The 16,140-nt window shown below is 29.2% G+C and overlaps 4 protein-coding genes across 9 annotated transcripts in view; 2 read left to right on the plus strand and 2 right to left on the minus strand.

The window, feature by feature from the left end:
- Nucleotides 1-943, plus strand: part of LOC108748445 (ubiquinol-cytochrome-c reductase complex assembly factor 1) — a 5,653-nt gene extending 4,710 nt beyond the window's left edge. Inside the window, exons 5-6 of the mRNA XM_018486633.1 lie at nucleotides 504-698; nucleotides 858-943. Of these exons, the coding sequence (XP_018342135.1) occupies nucleotides 504-698; nucleotides 858-935 (273 nt within the window). The 3' untranslated portion in view covers nucleotides 936-943. The remainder of the gene's footprint in view (nucleotides 1-503; nucleotides 699-857) is intronic.
- Nucleotides 944-1,093: 150 nt separating this feature from the next.
- Nucleotides 1,094-7,564, minus strand: LOC108748326 (sphingomyelin phosphodiesterase 1-like). Its single transcript, XM_018486397.1, has 8 exons — nucleotides 7,375-7,564; nucleotides 5,586-5,896; nucleotides 4,089-4,472; nucleotides 3,825-3,997; nucleotides 3,512-3,712; nucleotides 1,665-2,016; nucleotides 1,396-1,586; nucleotides 1,094-1,324 (listed from the first exon to the last, which is right to left on the minus strand). Exons 1-8 carry the CDS (start codon nucleotides 7,445-7,447, stop codon nucleotides 1,204-1,206), a joined length of 1,806 nt encoding a protein of 601 aa, XP_018341899.1. The 5' UTR covers nucleotides 7,448-7,564; the 3' UTR covers nucleotides 1,094-1,203.
- Nucleotides 7,565-8,197: 633 nt separating this feature from the next.
- Nucleotides 8,198-14,847, minus strand: LOC108748371 (60S ribosomal export protein NMD3). 5 transcript variants are annotated; one of them, XM_018486529.1, is made up of 12 exons: nucleotides 14,818-14,847; nucleotides 14,465-14,526; nucleotides 12,113-12,247; nucleotides 11,884-12,034; nucleotides 11,068-11,202; nucleotides 10,871-10,979; nucleotides 10,059-10,209; nucleotides 9,849-9,991; nucleotides 9,621-9,772; nucleotides 9,272-9,387; nucleotides 8,610-8,792; nucleotides 8,198-8,534 (listed from the first exon to the last, which is right to left on the minus strand). In XM_018486529.1, exons 2-12 carry the CDS (start codon nucleotides 14,509-14,511, stop codon nucleotides 8,363-8,365), a joined length of 1,494 nt encoding a protein of 497 aa, XP_018342031.1. In that variant the 5' UTR covers nucleotides 14,512-14,526; nucleotides 14,818-14,847; the 3' UTR covers nucleotides 8,198-8,362. The 5 variants fall into 5 exon arrangements, with proteins under 5 accessions (XP_018342031.1, XP_018342022.1, XP_018342014.1 ...); XM_018486520.1 differs by having other exon boundaries at nucleotides 14,782-14,847; XM_018486512.1 differs by lacking the exon at nucleotides 14,818-14,847 and adding an exon at nucleotides 14,782-14,797 and having other exon boundaries at nucleotides 14,465-14,538.
- Nucleotides 14,848-15,032: 185 nt separating this feature from the next.
- Nucleotides 15,033-16,140, plus strand: part of LOC108748468 (MICOS complex subunit MIC19) — a 1,610-nt gene continuing 502 nt past the window's right edge. The window contains exons 1-2 of one of the 2 annotated variants that reach the window (XM_018486670.1): nucleotides 15,033-15,214; nucleotides 15,290-15,763. In XM_018486670.1, coding sequence (XP_018342172.1) covers nucleotides 15,352-15,763 — 412 coding nt within the window. In that variant the 5' untranslated portion in view covers nucleotides 15,033-15,214; nucleotides 15,290-15,351. The remainder of the gene's footprint in view (nucleotides 15,215-15,289; nucleotides 15,764-16,140) is intronic. The other variant, XM_018486660.1, reaches the window with a different exon arrangement.

Consider the following 16,140-nt stretch of genomic DNA (forward strand, 5'->3'; position numbering starts at 1 on the left):
AAAAAAAAAAAAAAAAAAAAAAAAAAATACAAAAAACCCCTTAAAAAACTAGCTGAGCTTTTTTAAAAAAAAACCCGGGTTTTTTCCAATCCTGATATATACAGAATGTCCTAAAATTTACGAATCAAAATACCACAGTAAAAAAGTTTTCAAAAAATTAATTGAAACAGTTATTTGTAAATTTTTATTTTAAATAAAAGTTATAATTTATTTGTGGGTTAAGTAAAGATAAAGAGTTTAAGGATGAAGAGTTTTAAGAGTTTTATATGTACAATTACAGACTATATGTTTAGATAGGGCTACGTTAGATGGTTACGTGACGATTATTGGCTACAATTAAACCTTCCTGTATTAAAATCTACTGCTTACAATAAAAATTTACATATAACTTTTTTCTTAATTTTTCCAAAACTTTCATGCTGTGATATTTCGATTCGCAATTTTCTGAATACCCTATACAATGTATATGTACTTATATACTTATAATTGTTATATTATTGCAGCCAATCAAAACCAAACTCAAAAATAAACAAATACAGGAAATATCACATCAATTCAATGCTGCCATAATAGGTTATGACGAGGGCATACAATCTGATGACAAAGTATTAGCAGGAGCATTATGGAGACGATTCTTTCAGTTGGAATGCAACAATCCGGAACACATTGAAACACTTCTGATTTATGTTAGGAAACAGGTAAAACTTTAGGAAATAATGCATAACTATATTCTATATTTTATTCCATAATATCGGCGTAAGATAACTTGTTAAAGTTAACTTGACGCAGTTTTTATATATTATTTAAGTTATATATTATTTAAAAAGTAATTTCTTTTTCACTTGTTCGCTTTCCAGATTTGTTTGTTTGACAGTTTACCAAATGAAGAAATTTTAAGAAAACCTATTTTAAAATTAATAGACATAAAAAATTAATGTAAGCATCAACAATAATTAAAATTAGCAGACGAAATTAACAGATAATGAAATATTATGTAAATACATACATTTTTGTAAATACATAATGTTATGAAAAGCTATTGTAAAAATATAGTAATAAATATAATAATATAGTAAAATATAACTTTTTCGTGAAGTAACGTTTTCGTGTATAACGTTTTCTCTAAATTAAAATGCTTTTCACTAAACATTTTACATTAATGATGCATTAAATTAAATTTGGTCAAATGTAAATTCAAGACTACTAATTATCACATTTAATTTCGTGATCTCCTAGGCTCACAATTACATGGCATATGAAAGCTCTCATGCATTTTGCATCGCATTCCTTCGTCAGTGATGGTTCAGCTTGTTTAAAATAGTTCCTGAATCAATTATTGTTAGATGAGATAGAACACTGGGCAGACACGATAATTCACAATTCTCTACACATTACCTGTAGTAACGATTTAGCAGATTCTCGTCATTCATTAGTTTAAACAACCAAGTTTGTAACGAATCGTACGTCAAGTCGGAAAGTCCATATTCCTCTTTAAACGAGTATGACTTATACCATAACGGCCGTTGGTCAGATTTAATGTTCGCTAAAGTCAAATTGTATATCCAATTCTCGAAATCTTTGACTTCCTATAATAGAATTTAGCCGATCGTGTAAATGTACATTTTATTGAAACGTGTATTTTACCGGAACAATGCAATACTTACGTAATTTTTGTTGTCAATAGTATAAAGCTTATAGTTGGGATTTACATTCTCGTAAGTAGTTACGCTACCACCGTTCCAAGCGACGTTACTAATCTTGCTGTTATCATCACTGTCATAAATCAGCTGTAATTCATCTTTGTGCGTATGGCCGTTGAATTGAGCTCTAATAATGTGGGCAAATCTATTGACAATTTTGAGATATTCTCTTTTCCACGTAGTTTGACAATCCGTATTATTAGGAGGAAGGTGTGCTAATATGTGCACATACTCTTTATCCACTTCAGCTTGCAAAAGTGTATCCGCCAACCATTGCAACTGACCATCAGGATCTTGCGGTTGATATAATAGCCACCTGTAGAAATGATTCTATACAAAACCGCATAAAGTAAAATATTTAATTTATATACTTCCTGCATTTTAAATACATATATGATAATGTAAAAAGAGTTAGCACAATAAATATTGAAGAGACCAATTATGTATATTACTATATTGCATTGATAATAAAAAATAGTAATTTTTCAATACAGCATTTTTAACATTTTTTCCGAATTGGAACGTGCTAATTAGGGTAACATACATAACTTCATTTTTTCCATGTTGTACCTTCAATAGAAGAAAGTTTACTTCCTCTTACAGGAAAAGGAACTTTATTTATAATTTCACTTGCAAGTCACACACACCCATCTATACCTTACGTTAATTAAAACTCCATTATCAAAAAGTTACTGTTATCTAAACCTAAACACTCAATTATAATGTATTCTTTAAAACTATATCATAAGTGTAAGAAATTTAGAAGAAAAAGGGTAAAACAGAGGAGGGTTAACTATCAGTGTTAGGGCTATGTACTATGTGGCAGGATGGAAATCTACCAAGTGGAGAAGACCAGGCCTTGGTTCAAATTCCGAAGTGCCTTGATACTTTTCTCTTGTTATCGCTTATTTCTTACGTAAGTTTTCAAAATTTGAAAAGAATTATTTGTCAGAAATAATGACACTTCCATGTATTGACAAATGTATCGTTTTTCACAACAATATATTAATCATTCTTTTATCAATTATTTTTTTATTATCTTAAAAATATTAGTTCTTTCATTTGTATTGTCAGGGTTGCCACAGACCTGGAAAACCGGGAAAAGTCAGGAAAAAATATAAAAAAGTGAAATTATGAAAATTTGCTCACAATTTCCTTAAACTGCTCCTATTCTAGATAATTGTTATAATTTTTCAATACTATATCTGACGTTTATAGTGAAATAGGTTCAAAAATTGCACACTTTAAACGGTTTTAATAAAATAATTAAAATTTAAATTTTATTCAGTATTTTTATTTAATCGCCCTTTTTCAAAACTGCATTCTTTTTTTTTTACTTGAATTTGCGCTCAAAATTTTAGTGTGCTACTAATTTTTTTTGCTTTGTTTTTAATAATATATGCTAGCTTTCCTACAATTCTTGACTTTAAATGTGTTAAAATTTACATATTTTATATTGGAAAATTTTCCATTTTTATTTGGAAAATCTGGAAAAGTCCGGAAATTTTAAAATTTATTTTCTGTGGCAGTCCTAATTGTGCAAATAATTTTTATTTTATTTATAGATTGCAATATCATAACTCATTGATTGATCTACTATGTAGACTCTCTTATCTTATTATTAATAATATTTTCGCTTTCGGAGATATCAGTCAATAAATACTTTTATATCAACGCGACAATATATTGTGATACATAAGATAATTCACAATATTTATTGGCTCTTATATTGATAACGTTAATTACACGATATTGCAATCTACAAATAAAGTACTTGTATCTTTATTAAAAAACTGATTTAATATGCTCACCAGTTGTAGCTATAACACACGTTATTGTTCAAAACTATAATTCTAAATCCTTTTTTAGGCGAAACCGTATAAAATCCGCCTTGTAGAATGGTAGAACGTGTAGATTCCGATAACCACCCGAAATTAATCCATAAATCAGCCATCAGTTTATACAACCATTGCGTGCTTATTTCATCATTAGTAATAGTCCTAGGTGCAAATCTAAAAGAATTGTTCAATACTATATGTGTTAATACCAAATACGGGAGTATATATATGTACATATTAATCACATATGGTATATTTATATTAAAACATTTTTTTGATAGCTTACTGATTTACAGGATGAGGCTCGTGATTACCCAGAATAGGATATACAGGAATATTTTTGAACGTTTCATAAATTTGAAGATAGCTTTTGTTTAGACTTTCTACATTTCCCTCGATACTAGTCTCCCAAACACCGTGGTCTATTATGTCACCAGTGAAGTAAACATAGGAAATATTCTACAAATTAATTAATTAATATTCTCTAAAATAACTTGCGGTTTTGAAGAATTATAAATAATAATATAGTAATATGTAGATTCTCGCATACTTTATGTTCAGTTATAACGTGATCTAGGACGTCAACAACGACATGCCACGGACTGTCGCAATAATTATAATCTCCCCAATAGCCTGCCACCTTGCCACTTGTATTTGTATCGTTTTGTCCTTTTCGGCAACAAGTTGGTTCATTGCAATATGCATTACCATAAGGTTCATAGTTAGGATCGTAATGAATATCTGTTATTTGCAATATATTTATGGTTTCATTACTCTCTTCCGGTTTAATCCATTTTGGAGGACCGTCATCAATATTAACTGTCCAATTAAACTCGTTATTATTAAGTGGACAAAACGGTGATTCTAGTAAAACTCCGCAAATTGTATCTGCCGTTAGATTAGGCTTTGAATCTATGATATGCAAAATTATTGGCTGCAAATAAAACGTTCAGATCCATAGTAAAAAGAACAGTTTAATGCTCGAAACGCTCGAAAAATCTTATCGTTTTGAATGTGTAATCTTCGTTCATTAATTTGAATCGAATCTTACAAAAATCTTATATAAATCTTATAGAACTCGATAAAATCCGATAAGATAGAAATCTTACTGTTGTTTTCTGTCATCTTGTTTTTTTTATCAGGGATAGTATATTGAGCAGAGTTGGGTAAGTTAATGTTTTTTTTAAATTAAATTAAGTTAAAGTTAATGGTTTATAAAATTAATAAAATTAAGTTAAAAGTTGAAGGAATAAAGAATTAATTTAGTAAAAGTTAAATTAATATTGAATTAACTTAAGTTAAAAAAAAAGTTAATTAAAAAAAGAATTATTTTTCAGATCGGAATGTTCTAATTTTTCTTATAATGAGATTACTTTAAATAATACTTACAAATATAGATTATTAGGTAAATTTAATTTTATATTCACATGTATAAGTTACTTATATATAATAAGAATCGCACTGTAAGGCGTTTTGTAAAATCTTGCAAGAGAGAAGGGTATATGTTTGCATTATTTCTCTTTCTTTAACCTTTACCTAATTTTCTTTAACTTTTAAAACGATTGCTCATGCGTGTTTACGACTACATCGACTAGATATTTATTACAAAGTAAATGTAAAAATTTAGAAAATGGGTCGATGTGCTTGGATCGACTGTTCTACAACAATTCTTCATCTAAGGTTCATTTCATATTTATGTTGAAATTTATGCTGAAATATAACATTTATGATACCTAAAATTAGTGTGATTCAAATATAAGCGGGAATTAATAAAACCTAGCGAGTCAATAAAAACTGGCTACCGTATGGTGTGATTCTTATTAAGTTAACAATTAATGCATTTAAAATTAAGTTAAATTAAAAGTTATTAACTTTTTAACTGTTAACGTTTTAACTAATTACTATCCAACTCTGATATTGAGTATATTAAAAATAGTTGATATTAAAAATATTACATTGCTATGAAGAAATTTTTGCATATTGATATTATAATAAAAAATTTTTAATTTAATTTAATTTAATTTGTATAACAATTTAAATTACTTACCAAATTGATAGTTATCGCACCATCGCAGACTTGTGGAGATTGCAATTTCAGTAGAGTACAAATTTTAATCACTTTACTCTTTATATCTTCTGTTGACATGCCCTGTCTACGATATTCTATAAAAGTATCTAGGATAGACTTACATATTATGCAAATATTTTCGCTACTTTCACCGTCGAAACTACGCCAATCTTTACGCAGCAGATTAGTTGGAAGAGATAGATTATGGATTAAATGTTGAAATTCTTCAGATTTCTCATCTACTGTTATCCAATTATTAATTTCATGTGTAAAGCGTGATACTATATCATCTGCAAAAACAGGTAAAACCAATATCTTTCAAGTTTTGCAACAAAGGTGCACAATACATTGTATAAGATAAAATATATATATATATATAAATTAACGAATATATATATTATATATATATTAATTACAAATATATATACTATTATTTCCTGCAATTCTGTTTTAAATAATTATAAATTTAATGGACACAAGGACTCCACAAATTTAAAATAATAAAAAGTAAATAAAGGCTGTGGGAGTCAACACAGTTAATAGTGCGATTATGTTACATTTATTTAGTTTATTCCGTAAATGATCGAAACGTCAAAATTCTTAAAAAAAAAACATTCAAATTTATATTATGGTTGCGTTCATATTGAAATCACATCAAGATTTATGAAATAAACTAAATAAATATAAGATAATCGCACTATTAACTGCGTTGACTACCATAGTCTTTATTACTTTTTATTATTTTAAATGATTATTTTATGAACCGATAAATAATCTTATGATAGCAAAAAAAAATGTTTTGACTATTTTCAATGTCTAACATGAGAAAGTTCCGACATATACATACAAATTATATATCATATTAAATGACTATTTAAGCGGAGTGGTGTGTATCCCCAGTAAACGAGAATGGATTAAAATGGATTGAAATTTTTTTTCTATCCGAATGCGTATTTTAAATAGCGAATACTTCTTTTGGATTTAATTGGATTCAATTGGATGCAATTGGATTGAAAAACTGCATTTCCTATTCAAAATTTTGAACAGTATTCACAATGCACAGTAAAAGCTAATATTATTTTTAGAATGAAAGGCATTGAGATATGCTCCATGTAATTCCTATAAATGAATAAAAATGCATTCAGGATTGAAAAGCATTCATTTTAACATTCATGAATATATATTTCTGAAAATCTGAATCCATTTCAATTTATTTTAATCCATTCTCGTTTGCTGGGTAGTTAATTGAGCTAATTTTTAACGGTATGGCTTACGATTACTGCTATGAAAAGTGTGTACTGGTTCTCTTAGGGCCATAGCACACAAAAAAATTTAAACAGTAAGATATAAGCAGTAAGGAAATCAACATTGTTGAATGTTGTTACGCTATGACCTTATAGTCTCTACTGTGATTGGCTAATTCGCTTACTGCTTATATTTTTTTTGTATGCCATGGCCTTTGTATGTAATGTGAACGTACAGTAATAAGATATTTATGTTTTACTATCAAGATAAACAAAAATGGCAATATATAAGATAATATAAACAGCATGAACATTGCATTAAACTTTATAGCATTATTTTATATTATAATTTAATAATTTTTTGTTTATATATATATATATATATATGTATAAATAAAAAAAGCAAATTGTATATTTAAAAGATTATATATATGTATGTATATAAAATCTTTAAGATTAAATATACAAAAAGTGTGCTGTTTCTTTATTTGAATTCTAATATTTTATCTAATAATTTATCATACTTGTCTTGCTTGTCACGTCACTGTTTGCAACTTTTAAGAAAAGTGCAAAAAACAATAGTCTGTAGAACTGCATGTTGATGCGATCATTCGATCACTGTAGCACCACTGTATCACCAAAGTTATTGAACAGTTATATAGTGTCAGTGTTATTATATCTTTAAGATATAATTCCCCCACTTCTTCTCAAATAGCTTTCAAATAGCTCTGTGGCAATATATAAGAATGATAGAGATGGTAGATAATTAACCATCAATATATATTATGGCCAACACAAAACAAATAAGAAAAACATCATTATCGTGAGATCAGATTGTTTTAATATTTGTAGTAAGTAAGAATATTTCGCCTTGATAAATTATGTAACGGAAATTTACTCAGTCTTTAATGTTATGTGCTGTATTATAATTGAACTAATACTATGATCATCTAATTAATATTAGTAATATCATCATCTAAATACAAATAAATAACAATGTTAGTGATTAATAGATGAACAATTAATTTCAAATAATTAACTATAATTAAAGAAGGAGCGTACAAAACGCAAGTTATTCATACAATATAAATTTAAATTGTAATAATAATTTTAAATATAAAATATCGCGACGAATAACTTGCGTTTTTATTGTATGCTCCTTCTTTAATTATAGTTTATATAGTATTAAGCCATTATTTACTTCTATATTTAATTTCATTAAAATGTAATAGAACTGTAAAAATCATCTTAGTTTCATTTTTTTATATTTTTATTGATTCATAAAATATATCAGCAAGACAATAAATTGAATCATTATTTTAGATACATAAAAATATACTATTGGGATTTCGTAACAATCTTTCTGTATATCATATTTATATCAATTTACACGTGCTATAATGTGCATGCGTACAGAAGATCGTGAGTACATTTCAGGTATGTGTGCAAAATTATTTTTTACAATTATGTACTCTTTTATTCAAAGTATATAATAGAAATACTTTAAGTATTTCAATCTTTGATTACAAGATCATCCAGCATTTCCTCGAGAGTAATCTGCGGAATGCTCGGGTCTATTTCGTTAGTATCAACAGGAATGTGCTTCTGAACGTCTCTAAATATATTGATGTTCTGTCTCATTTCCGGATCTTCTTCCAACTCATCAAGGAATTCATTATATTCGCTGCAAAACGCAATTGATATTGTAAGATAATTTACAATATACATTTGTAGATTTTTACATCATTTTTCAACATACTTATTTTCTGTACTCATACTGGTTACTTCGTCAGTAATATGTTTCAACTTCCATACTCGTGCTTTGCGACGAGCTGCCTTGTTGTGGCCGTAAAATTTCTTTACCAATATGATATCAGGTATTGAATCTTCACTTAGTTTATCGAAATTGGTGTCGTTAATATTACTATCTTTCAGAGCATAGCTATAATAAATGAATTCAAAATAAATTATCAATGGAATATTGTACTATTCTTTTAATAGTACATCTTTCAATGCTTATATAAGTGATGTTAAAGGAAGAAATTTACATCTGAATCTATTTTTTTTTAATAAGGCCATATCTTTCCTGACCAATGCAATTTATTGGTTTAATTTAAATATTATCGATTCATTTGTAATTTTGAAGGGCAAAATGGGAAACAAAAGTTCTTTTCCAATATCTTTTAAACAATTGAATGCTCTGCTAGGAGGATATAACATTGCACTGTAGCAATTGTTATTCAAACATATATGACTTTATTCCCACAAAGATAGAATCTGTATTAAAAACAGATGATAGACTAATCTCTTATTATTATAAAAACAAATAATACATAGGTGTTCATAAGTGCTTTCAAATGTTCATGTTATTTTTAGTCCTCTTACATTACAATAAATTTATTGTAAATTACGTAAACTTACCCGAGTACTGAATCACCTGGTTTAAGTATATGGCCTAAATGTGTACGTGTGTGAGTTGGATTATCGTTTATCCCCAATTCAAATGCTTTCACTAGCCATGCGTCCGCGATGATGTGCTTAAAAATTAGTTATTAAAATTCAAATTATTAAAACGTAAAAAGGCTTCTGCACGAACAACAAATTTGGCCCCTTAGCTTTTTCTACGTTTTGATAATTCGAATTTTATTCGTTGGAACCTTTACATTGTATTTAATTTAAAATTTAGTTATCAAAAATTTTTATCTTGAATGAATTACATATTAAATTTCTCATATTGTCAAAATATTTTATACAGGAAAAAAAAACTTACTTTATTAGAAATAGTTCCTTGTCCTGGAAAAATTTTTCTATCTTTGTATTTTATTGGTTCAATATCCATGACGATGTACTCTGTTAATTGTTTTGGGTCGCATATACTATTGAAGTTATTTCTCCAGTAGACAGTCGAACTAACTTCAGCAACTAAATGTAACATATCATTGATAGCATTAATTAAATAAGCGTTAAGATTAATAATTAATGTTATACCGTAGCTTACTTTGTCCTGAGAAAAAGTCTATAAGATGCACAGCATTTGTAATTCGATATACCAAACAAATAGGATTAATGCCACCTAACTGTTGAGCCAACTTCCGTGGTAGGCAAACTACGCTATCTTTGGAGAGCGGAACAATTTCAACGCTGTAAATGGTGCGATAAAGGCATTACAAATCTAAATACGTCGCAAATGTATGCTGTGTATATTTACCAAAATGTAAACTTGTAATTGTATAAATTACTGTGACAATCATGTGAAATTAATCTCTTCGAATGTTGATACTGGCATGGCATGACCGTCATTAAAAAATCAACCATTTTTCTAGCTGCGGCCTCGTTTGCATAGTAGAAGTCCAAACCCTCTGTAAAATTAGAACATTTTATATATCTGTTTGTTATTCACTTGATCCAAAATTTGTATGGTACATTTGGAAACTCTTTACGGCACACCGGTTGAAAAACCTTGTATCATTAGTATATAATCACCGATGAGATACTATTAAAGACCGACATTCTTATGAGTGTTCGCGTGAATATTGAAGTAACTAAGAGTTAAAAACTGATAATATTATACTAATTTTATGATTTATTAGTTTAGTAGACGTATTTATGCATTTAGAACTCAATAATACTCAATTTTTCTTTAAAATTGTAATTTCAGTGTTATCAAAGTTTGATTATCAACAAGATGATAACTGCAGAGAAAAAATTGTAATTTTTCTGCAATATATAGAATATTATAGCTTTACAAGTATGCATATTTATTTATGGAACATTTTGTAATAAAAAATCATGGATTTAATAATGTATGAACCAAATATTTATGTTAATAATCGCAAATTTATATCAATTGTTGATAATGTCAGCGTTCTTCAATTATCTCCGGGCCCTTGGGGCCTCCTTTTATATCGCCGAAAATTTACCCAGGTTTGACAGTCTTTAATAGTATCTCGTCGGTGGTATAATATAAAAAAAAATATCAATAATATAATATAAAAAAATTTCGTAAAACGCAATATTTACCATGAATAGGTTTTATGCCCAATGTGTGCTCATGTGCTTTATGTTTCAATATCAATTGCTCTAAGTAATAAAAAGTTTTCTTATTTGTTACTCTCTGCCGGACTTGCACCTATAAAACACATAAAAATATAATTGTGTATAATTGTTCGACATATTTGCATTTCTTTTAGATTCTCTTTACAACCATGAAAACTTACGCATGCACGCCAGTAATCTTTAGCTTCCGTACGGTGACAATCTTCGCACATTTGATGATTCACGATGTATTCGACTACAAATACTTGCTCCAGAACTGTTCCACCAAGTACTTCTGCATGAACAGTTAGTTTTACCTAAAAGAAATATGACATATGATATAAAATCGAAATAGAATTTAACATTTAAAATTAAGTTAATTAATGTAGACAATGATTGCTGATAATTATTGTCTATAATTAATATTTACAGGGACAGTGAGACATAAATATTCCACTTTCTTCGTTTTAATTTTTTATTTCTTCGATATTTAATTAACATACATATTGATATAATTTATACTTCTGAAAATAAGTTTTCAGAAAACTTTTTTTTAATCAATTAAGCAATATATTTTTATTGTAGTTATGAACAAATTAAAACGAAAAAATAATTGGGCCACATATAAACTAATAAAGTTGAAAGGCTGTAAATTTAAACAAATATTAGGCACATTTTAATGTGTAATGTATAATAATTTATTGAAAATGTTTTACTTGCACTTTTTATTTAAAAAATCATGAATGTATACAGAAAACGTTTTTTCATAGAAAAAAAAGCAATTTGTTATATACAAATAATAAAACATTTTATAAAAATTACATTTAAAAAAAGTGAATAAAACAAAATTCAATATGACGAATAAATTCCTTAATCTCATCAGCCGATTTTCATCTAATATTGCAACTATTAATCCATCAAGTTTTAAATCTATTTGTGATTTCAGTATCACACGTAATTCCAGCGACTTTGCTTGTACACCTACTTGTAGAACTTACTTTCAATTTTTTAGAATGTGGTTCTGTCCATATAAAACCGGCGTCTATTAGTTTCACACGGTTTAATCCCTTTAACTTTTTCAAGCACAGTGACAAAAGTTCCCTAGATTCCAGAGCAGCGTGAATCCATTCGGAAGGTGGCTGAAGATACCTGTTATATGAACATACAACATTAACTTAATCGAGTTAATATATAACATAACATTTGAAACCTTTTTAAATATCATACCTTTCACAACCCTTGCAAAATTGCATAGTCGCTTGTTTAGGGATACCCTCTGTAATATCAACGTGGGTACGTAGACATCCTACGCACATATTGGCGGGATTCGGTTCGATGAGAAGCCCACATTCGCAACAGAGACTACGAAAGAAAGAGTCATATTTATTCGATTGCAAGATTAATTTTTATTTTTTGTATACGTATATATATATATATATAAAACCAGAAGATAGAAATTAATCAATCGTAGTCAAATAAGACTACAATTGTAGTCAATTTCTCGCTTCTGACTTCTAATTCATTACTTATGGCTTATTATTAGAGTCTCCAATACAATAGTAGAAGCTTATCAATAAATCAGTTATGATATTAACATACAAAATTCTTAATACTGCTTCAAAAGCAGTTCAGTTTTTCACTTATATTTACTAAGCTTTTTTATTCTACTACTACTATATTGTATACTCTACTGCTATACTATATATCTATTGTATAAATGCTGAAAATTTTCATGTAAAATATGCCACGCATGTGTACACACACACACATACATGTATACAGTATATGAAGTGTATGAAAGATTTCAAATTCCTTCAATTAAAAATAAACATTTCTGAAAAAAAGTTTTATATGACAGTAGGACTTTAAAAAATCAATTAGATGATAACATTTAAAAAACTTCCAACAGTTAAATAAACAGTAAAATAAACGTTTATCTTATAAAAGCCCTATAATTTTTATAGGAAACATTTTTTCCAGAAAAAATGCTGCTTATTTTTCAAGATATTTAAGAAATTTAGGACTTTTTATACACCGACCTTACAATTTTACACGTACGCGCGCGCATATATATATATATATATATACAGAGTGTGCCAAAAGTCTGGATACACTCAAATATCTCATAAACGATGCATTTTAGAAAAAAATATTTCTTACAAAAGTTCTAAAAGTTAAAAAGACGTATTCAACGATAATAGTTATTTGACCTAGGATGGCGTTGTCAAGATCTAGTCAAGATCAACATAAATTTTTGAAATGGAACTCTCCCTTTTCATTACATATTCTTGTAGCTTATCTCGAGAGCTTTCCAAACACTATAATTAAGTTCATTTTTATTAAGTACTTTGCGAATTATAAGGCTTGAAAGTTACAGTATCGCCGACATTAGCATTACGCGAAGTATTCAACCGACAGCTAAAACCTGTTGAATGTTGTTCAGAATCATGTCCTGAATAATATTTGTTAAGATCAAGATCACTAGAGATTGTTATTATTGTACTCTTATTTTCATTTTTCCACTGAAAATTGATTTTTATATAAAATACCTCTCACCTAAATCTTAATAAAAACACACTTATTCGATATGTTTTTATTCAAAATGAAAGAATCTGGCAAAAAAAATGCGGCGGTCGGCTTCGTGAATCGTGTTATTAAACGTTAAGTTGGAGACTTTAGGGATTAAGATATCTCTCATCCTGATTCGATACAGCTCTATGTATACGTTCTACATTAATTACACAAATTCATTACTTTAAAAACACATTTACTGTTTTAAAAACACAAATTCATTGCTTTACAAACACAAATTCACTGCTTTAAGCACACAAATTCTTTGCATTAGCAGTGAATTTGTGTTTTTAAAGCATAAGTGAGTTTATGTAATTAATGGAGAATGATACATCGAGATGATAAATCGAGATTCGATACATAGAGCTGTATCGAATCAGGATGATATATATATATATCTTAATCTCTAAAGTCTCCAACTTTAACACTTAATAACTCGATTCACGAGGCCGAATGGTTTTTTTTTTTTTTTTTACCAGATTCTTTCATTTCGAGTGAAAACATATTGAATAAGTGTATTTCTATTAAGATTTGAGGTAGGGAGGAAAAGGGGGAGAGGGTTATTCTAAATAATTACCAAGTCATTTATTTTCTTCTCATAGAACTTTAAGAATTTTTTCAGAATTTTTTATCAACTTTTTAGTATCACATTTTCTTATTTTTACCAACATAAGAAAATACGGTACTAAAAAATTCTGAAAAAATTCTGAAAAAAATTCTCAGAACTTTATGAGAAGAAAATAAATGATTTTTGTCTCTTGCGGTTTTTCTGTAAAGTTGATAGTATTTGAGTAAAAAATTATTCGAGACCAATATTTGGCAATTTTTAGTAATTACTATCTTGTCAACTATTGCGAAATTTGCAAAATGGTAGAGGAGATTTTTCAACTCAGTTTAGTCCGCTCTATCTGCAGAAAAAACGATTGGCCAAAACTTATGAGATACCTTGTATGAGATATTTGTATAAAATAAATATCTTAAAGGGTACAATTTTGTACATATACATACGTCATTCCTTTCTTTGCATCCTCAGAGGTTTGTTGAATATACTCCATTTTATGTACTTGTTACTGAAAAAAAAACTGAAAATTGGATAAAATATGCTCCATGTGCTCTTCTCGTAACAGGCTCTGCCTGTCTTTTTAATCCTCCAATTAAACTTGGAAGATGAAAAGAGTATCTCCACACTAGATTGTATTCTAGATATAAAAATTCGAATTCTTCTTCAACAACGCTTGAATAAAAATCTTTCTTTGTCTATAATTATTTACAACTCTATCTCTATCAAAAAACGTAAAGAATTAACTAACAAAATCTTAAGTCACCTTCGCTCCCCTAACTTCGTTCATCTAAAACCTAACCTAAAAGTTGCAATGCGCCACGAAACAAAACAATGAAAAGAAAGTTTCTTCTCTTCTTCTATATTCTTCTTCTTCAAGGCCCTCTGGGGTGCATTCCAAAACTCGTGTTGACTCTCTCAACACGTAGAACGAAAAAATCGTGAACATTACCGACGGGATTATGGATATTGGCTACGTAGTTCAACGTCTATATTTTGTGGACATAGAGGCGCTTTGAAATAAGATAACAGCCTAAATTTCGCATCCCGCGGCGGATATGGTCGCTCGCTCTCGCTCTCAAGGCTTCTGTCTGCTTTGAAATTATGGTTTATGTAATTTCACTTTGATGACACGAAAAACTAGGAAAAACAGCTGGCCCCGCTGTCATCGGACCGAGACGACGAATAAAGCTCGCCACGTAAAAAACATTGGATAGCGACATGAAAAAGAAAGCGATATGAAACATGAAATCGGCGTTAATCGTTTGTTGCAGACGAGCGAGATCACGAGGTATTTCGCGGAGGGCTGCTGAAATTAGAAATCGGAATCCCGAGGATGGGCTCCGGCCAGAGCGCCCGCAAGTTGACCATCTCGAATGAGGAGGAAGTCGGGGTGATCAAGGTGTCAAACGCGATCGTACAGCGTCTCGCCCAGGGGGAGAAATCAAAGTCGCATAAGCCACCGCCGGATGAGAGACCCGTCACACCGATCCAGCACCCGGTGCCTTCCACGGCGACTGCTGCGTCTCACACCAGTGAAGTGATGCCTGGGCAGCCAGTGTATCATTATCCAGAGTTGACAGTGTCCGCTCTTCAAATGCAGCAGCAAATGGAAGAGGAACTGAAGCGGCAGGATCAGTACTGGCAAAAGCGTCTACGAAATATTGAGGATGGTTACCAAAAAATCAATCGCGTTTTAGAGGAAGAATACAAGAAGGCAGCTAACGAGTCCTCTGTCGCTAAGTCTCGTGAGTTTCTTTCGATTTATTTCCTAATTTCATCTCCAATCATATATATCAAGTCGCTGCTTCTGCTGAGAAATCATAGTCAAATGTGAGGAATAGACTATGATTGATCGGCTACTTATGGCTTAAGACTTAAAACTTGGGTAATAGTTTACTACAGAAAGTATATTCAACAAACCATATGATATTCAACTATGAATGCCAGTCCAAGATGTTTAGATTTTAGATATTAATGCATAGATAAAATTAATTTCTGGATAATTTACTATTTTGATTACTAAATAAAAAAATTATACTAAATATATACAATACTTTAGTTCAAGATAAAACTAAACGAAACTTTTATACATTGTGATATAAATAAGTTTTGCAATTTAACA

Source organism: Trachymyrmex septentrionalis, unplaced genomic scaffold (genome assembly GCF_001594115.1).
Source record: "Trachymyrmex septentrionalis isolate Tsep2-gDNA-1 unplaced genomic scaffold, Tsep1.0 scaffold109, whole genome shotgun sequence".
NCBI lineage: Eukaryota > Metazoa > Arthropoda > Insecta > Hymenoptera > Formicidae > Trachymyrmex > Trachymyrmex septentrionalis.